Source organism: Gorilla gorilla, chromosome 4 (assembly GCF_029281585.2).
Source record: "Gorilla gorilla gorilla isolate KB3781 chromosome 4, NHGRI_mGorGor1-v2.1_pri, whole genome shotgun sequence".
NCBI classification, from domain to species: Eukaryota; Metazoa; Chordata; class Mammalia; order Primates; family Hominidae; genus Gorilla; species Gorilla gorilla.
This window is the reverse complement of record NC_073228.2, coordinates 57,986,175-58,001,024: the sequence shown is the minus strand read 5'-3', so window position 1 is coordinate 58,001,024 and position 14,850 is coordinate 57,986,175. Positions and strand designations below refer to the sequence as shown.

Below are 14,850 nucleotides of genomic sequence, written 5' to 3'. Positions count from 1 at the left end.
GGAAACAAGACTGTTCTTTAAGAATAAAAATCCACATGGGGCTTGAGGCCAAGAACAGCCCTTGTTGCCACCAACATGGAGACTTTGTACCATGTCCCATTCTTAGTGCTCGAGTGTTCCAACCTGAAGTTGAAGAAGCCACCCTGGCTGCACATGCCATCAGCCATGACTGTGTATGCTCTGGTGGTGGTGTCTTACTTCCTCATGACTGGAGGAATAATTATATGATATTGTTGAACCCCCAAGTATCGGGTGATGAACGTGGGCATCAGAGGCCAGTAGCTTTCTTGGCCTACAAAGTAAATGGACAGTATATTATGGAAGGACTTGCATCCAGCTTCCTGTTTACAATGGGAGGTTTAGGTTTCATAATGCTGGACCAATCGAATGCACCAAATATCCCAAAACTCAATCGATTTTTTTCTTCTATTCATTGGATTCGTCTGTGTCCTACTGAGTTTTTTCATGGCTGGAGTATTCATGTGAATGAAACTGCCGGGCTATCTGATGGGTTAGAGTGCCTTTGAGAAGAAATCAGTGGATACTGGATTTGCTCCTGTCAATGAAGTTCTAAAGGCTGTACCAATCCTCCAATATGAAATGTGGGAAATAATGAAGAGCAGCAGTAAAAGAAATACCTAGCGAAAAAAACAGGAAGCATATTGAAGCTTGGACTAGAATTTCTTCTTGGTATCAGAGAGACAAGTTTATCACAGTATTTTTTTTTTCCTGCTGACCTATTGATAATACCAACAATGTTGAGTGGCATTTTCTTCTTAGTTTTTAATTTCTTAAAGAAAATATACTCCATATCTGCAGGGAAAAAAATAAAAATAAAAATCCACACCTGAGAACAGATCCATACAACCTGCTTACAAAGAACAGCTCCTGTGCTACCTGAGGCTGATTTATTTGAAGAACAAAAGGAAGACAGACAATTTAGTGTAGACAAGTGCTATTCAATAGAACTTTTTGCAGCCGTGGAAATATCCATAAATCTGCAGTGTCCAACCAAACTAGCCACAGACAGCTGCTGAGCAATTGAAATGAAGCTGGCACAACTAAGGAACTGAAGTTCTTATTTTAATTCAACTTCAAATGGTCACATGTCACTAGTGACTACCACACTGGACAGTGCAGGTGTAGACGGAGTTCAGATCAGACTCCTGAAACTTAATGGCTCTAACCTTAGGCAAGTTACGTTAACATCTAAGCCTCAATCCCTCCAAGTAGAATGGGAATAGCCATTGCACCTAAATCATAGGGTTGTCCTGTTGTCCTGAGCAACATTATGTAAAGCACTTAGCCCAGAGCCTAGCACATAGTTATTTAGAGTTGGGAACGTCACTGCTGGTGTGCATGTCCAGACCCTACCCGGGAGAAGGGCCTAACCTATGACTTTAGAACCCTCAGTTGCAGGTGTGCATGTTCCAGCTAACACTCCACTCTGAGTGCAGGCTCATCAGGACACCATATGGTTGTAAACTGGCTGCCATGTCCCAATCCTTCCAGCTCTTGAGGGTCAGTTCTCACCTTATGAACAAATTAGCAGGCTCTGGACCTATAAGATCAAGGACCACTGCGCCCCCTGGCCACCCCACCCCACCCCCAACTTTGATCTGATTGACTTTGGCTTCCACCTACTGTTTAAAATGTGTATGTTGGGGGAGTAGGGACAGCACGGGGGAGGGGTTTACTTTCCTGACTCTAGCCCAGGACATTTGGTGTTTTTGAATAGGCACCATTCAGCCTTGCTTCAGTATTAGGTATAAGATACTTTTTATTCCATCCTCTATGGAGACAAAAAGCTGCTCCTCCTTTGAGTACTGACCTACATAGATTTCCATTTCTCTCTTCAGCCTCAGGCCAAACAACTGGACAGGGCAGCAGAACAAGGCTGTCTCCTCAGGATCCTGCCAAAGGCACTGTCCTCTCCAACCTGGACCCAGCCCCACTTGCCCTTACTGGTTGCTTACACCCAGAGTGCACACTCACAGGAAAGGGGCTCTGCTGGCTGCAGGTGATCATCTTGTCCCTTCTCTGCCTTAGTGTGTGTTATTGCCATTTCAATGTCAGTGGTTTTTTATGTATTTTCTTCCAGTCTTTGCTGCTGAGATCTGACTGTATATACTATTTTGTATCCTTTCATGTATTTCTTTCATGTATTTCAATGCAGCCCTCATCATCATCATAAATCTCTCCAGCAGAATGCTGGAGGCCTCCCTCTTCTGAACCTCTACATGCTGCTGGCTGGCATCAAGCAGAGGTCATCACTGGGTGCTGAACAGGTCAGCTCCCTAGGGCAATGTGAGCAAAATGTTGTGGCTCATCCTCGATCCTTTATGCCCTTTTGGCAAGATTCCTTTCTCTTCTCAGTCACAGCAGATGGACACATAATCTTGTTCTCCCAGGGGCTGCATTCTCAGGAGTCTTCCCTGCTCCTTGGGCGCCTGGTCAGGGAGGTTTGTACAAGCCTGTGCACACACAGCAGTCTGTCACGAGGCTGGGCCAACCTTTTTTTTTTTTTAAACAGACTCTTGCTCTGTCATTCAGGCTGGAGTGCAGTGGTGCAATCTCAGCTCACTGCAACCTCTGCTTCCCGGGTTCACAAGCAATTCTCATGCCTCAGCCTCCCAAGTGGCTGAGACTTAACAGGCACACACCATCACTCGCAGCTAAGTTTTTGTATTTTTAGTAGAGACCACGTTTCGCCATGTTGTCCAGACTGGTCTCAAACTCCTGGCCTCGAGTCATCCACCCACCTCAGCCTCCCAAAGTGTTGGGATTACAGGCGTGAGCCATGGTGCCCAGCCTGGGCCAACCTTTTCTGAGCCATAGTCCAGCTGTACTACAGCTGTATCCAAAAGGTACCATGTATCTCCCAGGGTAACCTGAAGACCTAACTGGGCATACTAACTGTCCTCAGATTTCAGATCTTTAAGGCCCATCTCTTCTAGATCAGTGTAAATATCTGAACTCACTTGGTGCTTCAACCCAATTGGTCTTGGGATTCATCCTTTTCCTACCCAGCTCTCATTCTCTTCTAGGCTGTTCCATGGCCTCTTCCACGTATTACATTTGTGGTCTTGAGCAAGTTAGTTAGTTACAACAACACTGAGCATCTTGACCAAGGTCACTTGGCCCAACCACAGGCTAATCCCAGGCCATGTGCACATCCCAGGATTAGCTTGTGGTTTGTCAGTTATTTTGTCAATTTTTTTTTTTTTTTTTTTAATACAGGGTCTCACTCTGTCACCCTGGCTGGAGTGCGGTGGCGATCAGAGCTCACTGCAGCTTCAATCTCCTGGCTCAAGTGATCCTCCCACCTCAGCCTTCCAAGTAGTTGGGACTACCCACATGCACCACCATGCACTGCTAATTTTTTGGTTTTTTTGAGTTTTTTGTGTTTTTGTTTTGTTTTGTTTTGTTTTTTGAGACGGAGTCTCGCTCTTTCGCCCAGGCCGGACTGCAGTGGCGCAATCTTGGCTCACTGCAAGCTCCGCCTCCCGGGTTCACACCATTCTCCTGCCTCAGCCTCCCGAGTAGCTGGGACTACAGGCACCCGCCACCACGCCTGGCTAATTTTTTGTATTTTTAGTAGAGACGGGGTTTCACCGTGTTAGCCAGGGTGGTCTCGATCTCCTGACCTCGTAATCTGCCCGCCTCGACCTCCCAAAGTGTTGGGATTACAGGCGTGAGCCACCGCACCCGGCCCTTGTTTGTTTTTTTAAGTAGAGACAAGGTCTCACTGCATTGCCCAGGTTGGTCTCAAACTCCTGAGCTCAAGCAGTCTTCCCACCTTGGCCTCCTAAAGAAGTGTCGAAATTATAGCATGAACCACTGTCAGGCTCTTTTGTCAGTCCTATCAACCTCTAACATCCTCGCACCAGACAGGACAGGTGTCTGTATTGAAACTTTATTACAAAATTATAAAGCAGAGCTCTGTAACAAAATAATACACATTTGGGTTTGCCTTAACTTCCAAGTAAGTCTGAGAAAATCTTAATAAAAGCCACTTGAAGTAACAATTCACATCCAAGAAATTTCCACAAATTTATACAATGTATATTGAGCACTAGTTCCTGTACAGCTTATTCTTATTAGTTTGGATCCAACTATTCCAATGTATTATGAACCAGTCAGCTATCTGTCTTTTGAAACAAGTCTTAACTGAAATCTCAGAGCAATCAGCAAAAACTACGGAATAATTGTAAGAATTAGACGTTTCCATATCATTAAAACCAAGGATCCATGAGGGGCAGAAGGGAGGATTCAAAGATTTTAAAAAATCAAATTTTAGACCTTGGTTAAATATTAACTGGAATGGGATCTTGGAACTCCCAACTTTTATTTGGTGTAATAAAAATGATGCAAAAAAAAAAATCAGGGTTGTTTGACACCTTTTTTCCTAAAGGGAAACCTTCACCAAAAGGGGATAAAAGATTTAAAGGCAAAATGAGTAAACAACCTCAGTTTTAATTCTTACTGAGGTTACTAACCAGCTATCAGTATATTATTTTCAATTTGTGTCTAGGAGGGAAACTGAAGAGGAGGTAAGGCTTCAGCAGAGAAAGCAGGTTGTAAGTAGAGAGCCAGCTTCTGCCCTTAAGTTACTGCTAGATCTTAGCTGAATTGCACATACATAGACCTGTTTTACAGAGGAACTGAGTAGCTGAATGAATGATCCTTTGCTAATTGGTAGGCATTGTAAACTATAGTATTTACTGCCCATGACAAAAGTGGAAAGGGATGTCTTCATGAGCAAATCTGATTCCCCCAACTCCTGCAAAGGCTGTGGTTCAGAATCAAATCATCCAGGACTTTGTATAATGTTGAGGTAAGTGGCCCAGTGTTCAGTTGACAACTATTTTATGCAGTTATTTCATTCCTCCAAAGGGGTTTAGTGGTTGGTGTTGGAGGAAAGCATAAATATGTCTGTACCAATGTAATAAGTCCCTTTAGAGGTTTCCCTCTGCCATCCAGAGTCATGATTGGTTCTAGTCTCAGATTTTTCAGCTGCATGGGAGGGGTAAGGGGTGGGAGTTGTCTGCCAAGGCGTTTAGGGTTTGCATAGTTCATCCATTGGTAATGGGAAAACACTCTGCTTTCCTGATCATGTGTTTTGTGCTTGGCCACGCTTCTGCAGCAAACTCTTAAGTCCTCCAGCTCCTCTAGCGGTGTAAAGATTGTGAGGGCTCAAATACATCACCTACTCATTGCATGGTCCTTCCTAAAGAGCCTAGAAAATGCTTTCTCCTGCTGGGTGTGGTGGCTCATGCCTGTAATCCCAGCACTTTGGGAAGCTGAGGCGGGCGGATCATAAGGTCAAGAGTTCAAGACCAGCCTGGTGAACATGGTGAAACCCCGTCTCTACTAAAAATACAAAAATTAGCCTGGTGTGGTGGTAGGCGCCTATAATCCCAGCTACTCTGGAGGCTAAGGCAGGAGAATAGCTTGAACCTGGGAGGTGGAGGTTGCAGTAAGCCAAGACTGCACCACTGCACTCCAGCCTGGGAAACAGTGAGACTCAAAAAAAAAAAAAAAAAAATGCTTTCTCCCTGACCTGCCCCCAAAAATCAGTAGGCTAGGAAAGGGAATGAAAGTAGGGTCTCCTCACTCCCCACCAACCTGGGAAATAAAGACTTGAACTGTCGGCTCACAACAGAATCCAGTCTCATTCAGTACCTCCTGAAAGCTCTTAAATGCTCTGTCTTAACATTTGCTCTCCAGGAACTTCAACAGCCGTCTGGCCAGAGAAGAGCACAGGCTCTTTGCCTAAATCTATTTCTTCAATGAGACCAAATTTAAAACTACCATGGATAAGGGAGGGATTTCATTTTCAGGGGAAAGTGGCTTAAGACTTCTTGTAGTTGGGAAAAGGATCAGAAGCCAAGCCAAAATTAAGGAGAAGGCCACTGCCTCCACCCATTGCTTCCCCTTTCCGCATAAACTAAGGATGGTGCAAATCAGGTCCCAAGAGAAGCAGCAGCAGGGATTATGCACGCACTATCCCTTGCAGACAGAAACGAATTTCCCAGCAGTTTGGGAGCCTGATGTTTTGTTGGCTCCCAGAGTCAGGTCAGGAGACCAACAGCTTCCAATCCCAGCATTTAAGGAAGTGGCTTTTAACAACTTTGAAATTTTTCTATAGCATTTGTATTTCATTTCTCACCAAAGATAAGCTTACTGGTCTAAAATCTGTCCTAAGGACCACTGTTGGTCTGGTAAACTAACATTTTTGGTCCAAAGAAACAAATGGATTTAGGCAATGTAGCAAGAGACTTTAGCAAAGATAGTTAAAGCACAGAAAGCCGGAGAGACCAGAAATTTAAATCCAAATGTGCTGGGGAGGAGGACTTCTGATTGATGAAACACATGGGCAAGCATCTCCCATATGGGGTGGGGATGGGTTGGGTACAGGAGGAGGGGTGAAACTGTCTAGGTTCAGGGAGGAAGACAGGACCCAAGTTCTGGAAAGTTCTCTGTTCATCAGTTACTGTCATCACTCCAAGATCACTGAACCAAGAACATACCCATGTGATTTATACAAGTTCCCACTGGCCTTGGGCTTTGCCAGCCAAGAGGTACACCCCTGGCAAGACAGGCATGCTCAGGGGTGACATGGCATCTTGCTTGCCCTGGTTTTGGGAACCCTGCAATATTTCTACTAGCTTGCTCCTCTGCAAGCTGGCCAACCCTGAGCCCAGACACCCCAGGCTATTTCCCTGTAAGGCACTGAAGAAACCGATGCAAGCTCTCAGGACCGGAAGACATGCACAGCTCGGATTACATACTGCCGGCAGATGGGACATTCATTCATGCGCTTGCCACACTTGGTACAGGTTACCATGTGGCCACACTCCAGAAGAACACAGTCAATGGGTGAGTCCATGCAGATCTTACACAGGTTCTCCTCCAAGCCTGATGGTACTGCTCCCCCTGTACAAACACACAGGGCAGAAAAAAAGGGGCAGAGGAGTAAGTGAGGAGAATGTCTTAAGTGTATAGGGGTGACTGGGGGAGGGAGGTGGGTGATAACAGGTACATTGTAAACAAACTCTCAATGCACACGCTTCCCTCAAATAGAGCTCCTCCAAGGAAACATTTCCTCAATAACCAACTCTGGTTACTTGTTTAATCCACTTCATCCCCTCCAACAGGTATAGATTTGAAAAGTACACAGCACTTGTGGATCAGATACATCCCAGAACATGAGAACTCAGGCAAAGTTCTCAAAGCTTAAAAGAAATAATTTTCAGACTGTTGGGGCTGTAATATAGTGAGTGTGTGAGTGGCACGTAGGGACTCATTATCCCCTGAGGCAGAACAGGCTAAAAAGATAAAACTGGTTCAGAAAAGTTTAGATAGAAATGGAACTGTGTTGAATGGTTCATTAAGGATCACGAGGCTTTATCTATAAACATATCCTCCATTTAATAAAGTCAGGGATCATGGGGGACCCCTCTGCTATCTCACAAACTACTCCCAGGTTTCCTGAGGAAACTTCCTGGTGGAGAAACTTGGCAGAGATTACTGCTCCCTCTTTCTACCCCACAAAACTTTTTTATACCCCCATGACTGCTTATCACATTGGATTAAAATTTTGAGTTTGCCTACTTACTCCCAGAGTAGACTATGAGCTCTTTAATTCAACATATTCAATCAATTTTTACAGTTATATGCTTAGCATTTATTCCATGCTCCGAGGTTAGATATTCATCTTTGAAGCCCCCAATGCCAATTATATGGTAGGTACTCTAAATGTCTGATGAATGAACATCTTCCCAAGGGAATGACAACATCCCACATTTACTGAATGCTTACCGTGTGCCAGGCAGGGTGCTGAAAGCTTTGCATGTGTTAACTCACTGAAGCCTTACAAAAACTATAAAGTAGGACCTCTTGTTATTTTCATTTTATAGATGAGGCCAACTGGGGCAAAAAAGTTAAGTGGCTTGTCCAAGGGCACAAAGCTGCTAAGTCGAGGAGCCAGGATTCAAACCCAGGCAGGCTGGCCCCACAGCTCCTGCTCTAGAATGGCCTTCTGCCTAACTGCCCTAAGAGTAGAAACTATCCAGACAGTATCAACTGCTGAGTGCACAGGGTTCTCAATAAATGCTAACTGGCTTGTGTCACTAGCAGAATATAGTGGGTATGACCAGTATCCTAGTAGAGCTGACCCAAACAGAAAAAATCATGTTCAAAAGCCCAGCCATCTCCAACATGTCTTAAATTGTAGCCTGAAGTAGGTACCCATAAAAAGGAACTGATCTCACACAAGTCACCTCTACCATCTGGGGGTTGGCCAACCCATAGAAGAATTCTCCCTTATTGCATCTATACTTTCTCTTTTCTGGACTATTAAAAAGTTAAGAAATACTTCCCCCTAGGAGGTAGGCTGGGTGTGAAAGGGAGTGAAACCTATTTGCCTCTTTTGAGGTGCTGTTGGTCCTAACAGAGGTTTGGAGACTATATAAATACCTAAGATGAATGGGAATAATTTATAATTTTCAGTTACTCATTCTCTCAGGAGTAACAACAAACACATTAACTCAGTTGTCAGCATTCTCCCAGGGAATCAGAAAAAGAAAGGAAGCACCAAGTAGATCAGCCTGATCTTGGTACCAGGTGATGCTGGGGGGTTGGAGGGTGGAGGTAGGTCTAGAACTCCAAATGGTTTTGGGGAATTGAGAAAAGCTCAACTGTTTTTTATGTCTGATTAGAAGTAATCAGACATAAAATTGCCCATTCTGAGCAAAAGGCCATTTTACTAAATAAATTTGGGAAGTCTTCTGAAATAAGTTTTAAAATGCTGCAGGCTAGTCCAACACTACTCTAAGAACGTTCTCTCTTGGAAGGGAGTTCACAACCATATACCCTTGAGGCTTTTGAAAACACATAGCATATTTTAGAATGTCCCCACAGATGGTCAGGAGTTCTGCAGTGTGTTCTGGGAGTACCTGAGGGCCCAGTGGTGGTCTTTAAGTGAGTGGCAGCTGAGCTGAGATATATAGCTTGTGCCCAGAGAGTAGCACATGTGTTAGCTCCAGAGTAGCTCTAACCATTACCAGCCCTGTACAAACAGGGCTGTCTCAGGTCACCACCCTTTCTTTTTGGTTAGTACCAGAAGCTGCTAAACACCCTGATTCCCCAGAAGGTGTACACAGAGACCCTCCCTACCCAGACCAGAACTGAAAACACCAAGATTTTAAAAAATGAGCTGAGTGTGATACATGCCACCCCTCCTCTGTTTCAGTGTTTTACAAATGTTGGCTTCTGAGCTCAGGTAGCCCAGGGACATGCACATCAGTCAGTCCGCCCCTACGTATGCTCCACTCTGCTTCCTGCACAGCGAGCAGAGAGAATTTCTAAAGATGGTGAGAGGTCCCCTGGGTCTCAGTGAGTTTCCCACACACCCTCTCTCTGGGGGCTCAAATGCTCAGAATTCTTAGACTACTAAAGGGATTGGGGTTGAAGGAGGGAAAGGACAAAAGGGCCTAAGCCCATTCCCAAACAGAAACAACTACATACCATTTTGGTCTTCGGCACCACTGACTGAAAAGGAAAGAGAAGGATGTCTGAATAGGTAAGGCATGATGGTACAAACACAGTCTCTTACTGCCCTGACATCATTTCTGAACTCTTACCACTCCCTGCTGGGAACCAGGCTTGCCAAGAGCCTAGATGGACATCTGCCCTCTACTCACTCTACATGCTCAGAACTCACACATGCAGAGCTCCTACTCATGCATTTTATTTTTTTTGAGATGGAGCCTCACTCTGTTGCCCAGGCTGGAGTGCAGTGGCATTATCTTGGCTCACTGCAACCTCTTTCTCATGGGTTCAAGCGATTCTCCTGCCTCGGCCTCCTGAGTACCTGGGGACTACAGGCACATGCCACCACTCCCGGCTAATTTTTTGTTTTTGGTGGAGATGGTGTTTCACCATGTTGCCTAGGCTGGTCTTGAACTCCTGATCTCAAGTGATCCACCTGCCTCAGCCTCCCATAGTGCTGGGATTACAGGCATGAGCCAACACACCCAGCCTGGTCTACTCTTAGGAAAAGGTATTCCACCAGTTTGCACAAACTGCCAAGTAGAAGGATACTGTATATGTGCAATATCCTTTTCTATTTTGAAGTCAGCATTAAAGTCAAGAAAGAATGAACTATCTAGCTGTTTCAGTCAGTCAGAGAATCTGGATAAAGTTCCCACGTGGAGTCATCTGTTCTGTTCCCCAGGTCCTGACGACTCGAGAGAAGACTCTTGAAACAATCCCAAAGGGAAAACAGACTCCATGTCAGTAGGCCTCAGTCTGTAATCAGGTGAAGAGTCAGTCAGATGTCCCCTAACACTGATGAATTTGAGCTACTGGTAGAAGAGAGCCTGAAACCTGACTTCAACCACTCTTACCAAGCAAGGAATCAGTATGTTGCTCTGTAGGAACCAAATCAACTGGGGATGGGAGGAAAGGAGAAGATTCTGTGGTGAAACAATTTCAGGAAATGCTAAGTTCAAAACAGCCAAAACACATTTCTCTTCTGCAGGACTTCTCTGCCTTTAATATAAAAATCTACCATAAATCAGTAATGAAGATATGAGATATTTTTCCCTAAACTCATTTAACCACAGACCCAGATATTTTCCTGGGCATCTCCTGAATGATACAGTGTAAAATGCTCTGGGAAATGAACAAAAGGAAGAGCCCAAGTGCAGATGGAACAGCTATCTTCTCCTGCCATATATGTAGATTCACTTTCTACCTCCCAAATCTTCAGAACAAGCATTCTCATTCTAAGGTAAGAAAACTTACAAAGTGGTGGTGAGTAGGGAGGGGATAGCATATGGTGAGAAAGGCTATGGACTTAGACCATAAAATTTTCAGTTAAATTTTATGACCATAAAATTTTCAGTTAAATTTTACGACCATAAAATTTTCAGTTAAATTTTACCTTTCAGATAAAGGGGTGATGCTAATAATGTCTATTTCATAGGTTGCTCTAAGGAATAAATACATACATGCAATGCCTAATCTAGTTTTGACACTCAACCACAAATGACAGCTATTATTAGATGGTGCAAATATGTAAGGTGTCTCCTTCCATGGCTAAAAGTGTGGGAATTGAGTCAGGTCAATACCATCATGCTTTGGAGTGACAGCAAACACTCCTGAGCTCTGTATAGCTACCATGCAGATAGCCCCTCACCCAGGTGCTGGAGTCCTTTCTGATCCTTGTATAGCCGGGTCACTCTCTCCATCAGCTCCCACTTCTCACAGCAGCCCTTGTAGTTGACAAAGTTGCGAGCCAAGATCTCTTTCAGCTGCCGCACTGTCAGGCCTTCAATGTCCTCCAGGTCGGTCAGGTCAGACAGAGAGGCCCTTCGGCCTGGGACAAAGCTGTCCTCTGAGTCAATAGACTGCAATGACAAAGATGAGATCAGTGTGCTCAGCTCTTACCTCCCCAAGCTCTTTCTCCAAGGACCCCAAAGCAGTCACCACATCATAATTTTGGTGACTGACCTCATGAAGGGTAGGAACAGAGACAGGTTGAGTACCTGGCATGGTGCTCTGCATTGCAAAATATACTAGAATCTCTTCCTGACCCACGATTCTGTGCTCAGGAGCAAACAGACACAGACCAACCAATCAGTGTGATATAGTACTAGATAAAAGTATAGTAGAAGGAGTGCTGGTTTGAGTCATATGACGCTAATTTTGAATCTTGACTCCTCTGCTGTTAATGCTAAATAATATCCAGCAAGTTGCTTACCACTCTGAGCCCGTTTGCCCCTCCATTAAGGGGAGAGAGCAGTCCTACCCCACAGGGGTCCTGTAGAGGTTAAATATGGCCACACATGAAACCCAGCATGGTGCTGGCCCTTCTCCCCTGGAGACTTCTGCTTGCCCACAAGAGGCACATTTCCCTGGCAAGTACTCCTCTATACACAACCTTGGCCACAGCTCCCTGGTCTGTGCTCTGGACTGGCCCTGCCTGGCTAATCGTCTGACCTCCTTCCCTTGACAATGGCTACAGTGTGCTAGAAGCAAGAAAAGAACAAGATTTTCACAGCAGGACCACAAGCCTGCCCTCCGGCAGCTCTTAGAAAGTCAAGAGACTGGAAATACAATGGGCCATGAGGCTTCTCAGTCTCCACTGTGACCTCACAACTCCTTATAAACACACTGACCGCTTCACAAGTTAACCTGGAACACTAACACTAAACCCTACCCCAAAAATAAAATTTCGGAAGCACTATCATCACACATTTATTCTCTCTCCACTCGAGTCTGCTAAGAGGTTCCGAAGAACACCAGTGAAAGAGGAAAGGTGAAGACACAGACCCAAGCAGAGGCCCCACCTGGGTCTCATCCTCAGCAGGTACTCTGGCCACGCTCTCCAGGTAGACGGGTTCCTCTTGATCCTGAGACACATGGCCATTGGCCTGTGGGAAGAGAAAAGTAACATCACATCTAGAGATGTCCCAGAGATCTGCATAGCATGGGCCTCTTTTCAACTCACACAATGTCCAGAATGTACTCCCATCACGCCCAAAATCCGGAGCCTCTTACAGCATCATTACAAAAGCCTGCTCTCTCATACCAACTTTGTCAAGCAGAGAAACAACAAAAATACATTTCAATAGACAAAGCTGCCCTCTAGAACAAAACTGCATTAATTCTGCACACACCAGGATGGCAGTAGCCACAACTCACCATCAATTTAATCTCAGCTTGAGCACCACAGGTGAAGGGAAGGTCATTGTGTCCATTCCACTGCTGGACTGCTCTCTATCTGGCATCAAGGTTTTTCTTGACACTGATCCAAAATTGCCATCCCTATCCCTGGTTCTGCTCCTCAGACCATAGTCTACTGGGGTTTTTGTTTGTTTGTTTTTTGTTTTTCCCAAACTGTTTATACCATGTTTTCCCCTCCTTCACACTAAATCTCCCTGGCTTCCTTATCTGACACTGATGGGACAAAGTTTCCAGACCATCACCACCCTAGTCTCTTTCTTTTCTGCCTAGTAACTACTCTCACATTCTGGAAATGTGCTCCCCATGTTGAGCACACTATTATTAAGTGCTATGTCCAGACCTAGTCAAAGAGTATTTTAATGTATCTAAGAATCTATTAGCCTAACACTATATAAAACACTGCCTGTGCTTACGGAATTTCATTATGCTTAGAATTCTCACTTCTCAAAAGGTTCCTCCTGAGTACTCCTTTAGGAGGTTTGGCCAAAGAGTAGGCAGAACTGTTAGCCTCCTAATTCTATCACCATTTAAGCCACAAACCGCTTAAGTAGATCCTCTTCGCCCACTGCTCCCTGCAGGCAAAGGGCCTGCTGTGAGCTCAGAGCAAAGACGTGTCTGAGCTCACAGGCCTTTTCCACCAGATTCTGGGGATGCCAGTGAAGGGACAATCTGGGAAACCAAAGACACCCCCCGACCCCAGCCACTCACCCCACATTAGGATTCATAATATGGAGCTAATCAAGAAGAGGCAACCAACTGCAATGGAAATGAAAAGTAGAAATAACAAAATGCCAAATGAAGGCAAGATCAAATGCATAGTACACATGTATGGGGATGGATCCAAATCAATGTCTTCATCAACAACGTTTTCTCTTAGCTTACTCTAGATCCTCACTGGTCTCTCAGGTAGTGTCACCTTGGAATTACCCTGGAATCCTTCAGAGCCTAACCTGTTCCTAAGTACATATCTTTCAGATGTCCTGTTTCCTAGAAAGAGAAACGACCTCATGCTGCAAAGCATGCTCTTGTCTTTCCAGTTTGCCCACTGGCTAAATAAAAACCCAAAACTAGTACCTGTCCACAGTTGTGCTTATTGTATATACTTCCTTGCCTAGCAACTATTGATTGCTAGGGCACTAAAGGTGAAAGAGAGAACTCTGGTTGAGCAAGTATTATAAGGAAATTTACATTCTAGGTGCAACTCACTTATGAACTTGTCAGACAGTACTGCGTAAGTTACTTAATTCTTCCATGCCTGTTTTTCCTGCTTGCAAAGTGCAGCTCTCACCAGAACAGGGGATGTAAGCAGACATTAAGGTCTCTTGAAAATCCCAGAGGAAAAGTACCCACTTAGATCTTGTATGTAGGGTGACCTTTAGGTGCAATCTGGAAATGTCTGGTTAATGACAGGAAGCTTATCATCTTTCATTGAAAAATCTACCTGAAAAGTTTGGTTGGTTTTTTGTTTTTGTTTTCTGAGACAGGATCTCACTCTGTTGCCCAGGCTGGAGTGTGGTGGCATGATCATGGTTCACTGTAGCCTCGACCTCCCAGGCTTAAATGATCCTCCCACCTCAGCCTCTTGAGTAGCTACAGGTGCCCACCACCACGCCCAGCTAATTTTTGTATTTTTTGTAGAGACAGGGTTTTGCCATGTTGCCAGGCTAGTCTCAAATGCCTGGGCTCAAATGATCCGCCTGCCTCAGCCTCCCAAAGTGCTGGGATTACCAGGCATGAACCACCACGCCCAGCCAAGGTTCTTTACAGAAAAAGAATTCCTCAAGTTCTTCTCCTGGCTCCTTATACATAGAGTGAAAAAAAAAAAAAAACAGAAGCAAAGGGAAGAATGTATAGCAGGACTTTAAATCTGTCTAGCAGACCAAGAGTCAGAGCTTAGGAAAGAGTTAAAGTCCAGCTGCGGAGAAAAATATGTTCGGGCCAAAAAGGGAGTTAAATGATTTTACTGCAGTTAAATTATGCTATCACATTGGCCTTTATGCCTCAGTGGTTGTCAAGAGCTGAATCAGGGGGCCCAGTCCTGGCAAAGGAGGTGATCATAAACAAGTGGCAGCAGCCATCCACATCATGTGTGGG

At 44.8% G+C, this 14,850-nt stretch overlaps 1 protein-coding gene and 1 pseudogene across 7 annotated transcripts in view; one reads left to right on the top strand and one right to left on the bottom strand.

Moving 5' to 3' along the window:
- Positions 1 to 75: 75 nt before the first annotated feature.
- Positions 76 to 2,148, top strand: LOC109026977 (oligosaccharyltransferase complex subunit OSTC-like; annotated as a pseudogene).
- A 1,752-nt stretch (positions 2,149 to 3,900) lies between these two features.
- RFFL (ring finger and FYVE like domain containing E3 ubiquitin protein ligase) overlaps positions 3,901 to 14,850 on the bottom strand; it is an 80,303-nt gene continuing 69,353 nt past the window's right edge. For 4 of the 7 annotated variants that reach the window (XM_063706536.1, XM_055388491.2, XM_019027636.4 and 1 more), the window contains 4 exons: positions 12,360 to 12,443; positions 11,207 to 11,417; positions 9,532 to 9,555; positions 3,901 to 6,939 (listed from right to left, as the gene is read on the bottom strand). In XM_063706536.1, coding sequence (XP_063562606.1) covers positions 6,758 to 6,939; positions 9,532 to 9,555; positions 11,207 to 11,417; positions 12,360 to 12,443 — 501 coding nt within the window. In that variant the 3' untranslated portion in view covers positions 3,901 to 6,757. The remainder of the gene's footprint in view (positions 6,940 to 9,531; positions 9,556 to 11,206; positions 11,418 to 12,359; positions 12,444 to 14,850) is intronic. The other 3 variants (XM_019027637.4, XM_055388489.2, XM_055388494.2) reach the window with 3 other exon arrangements.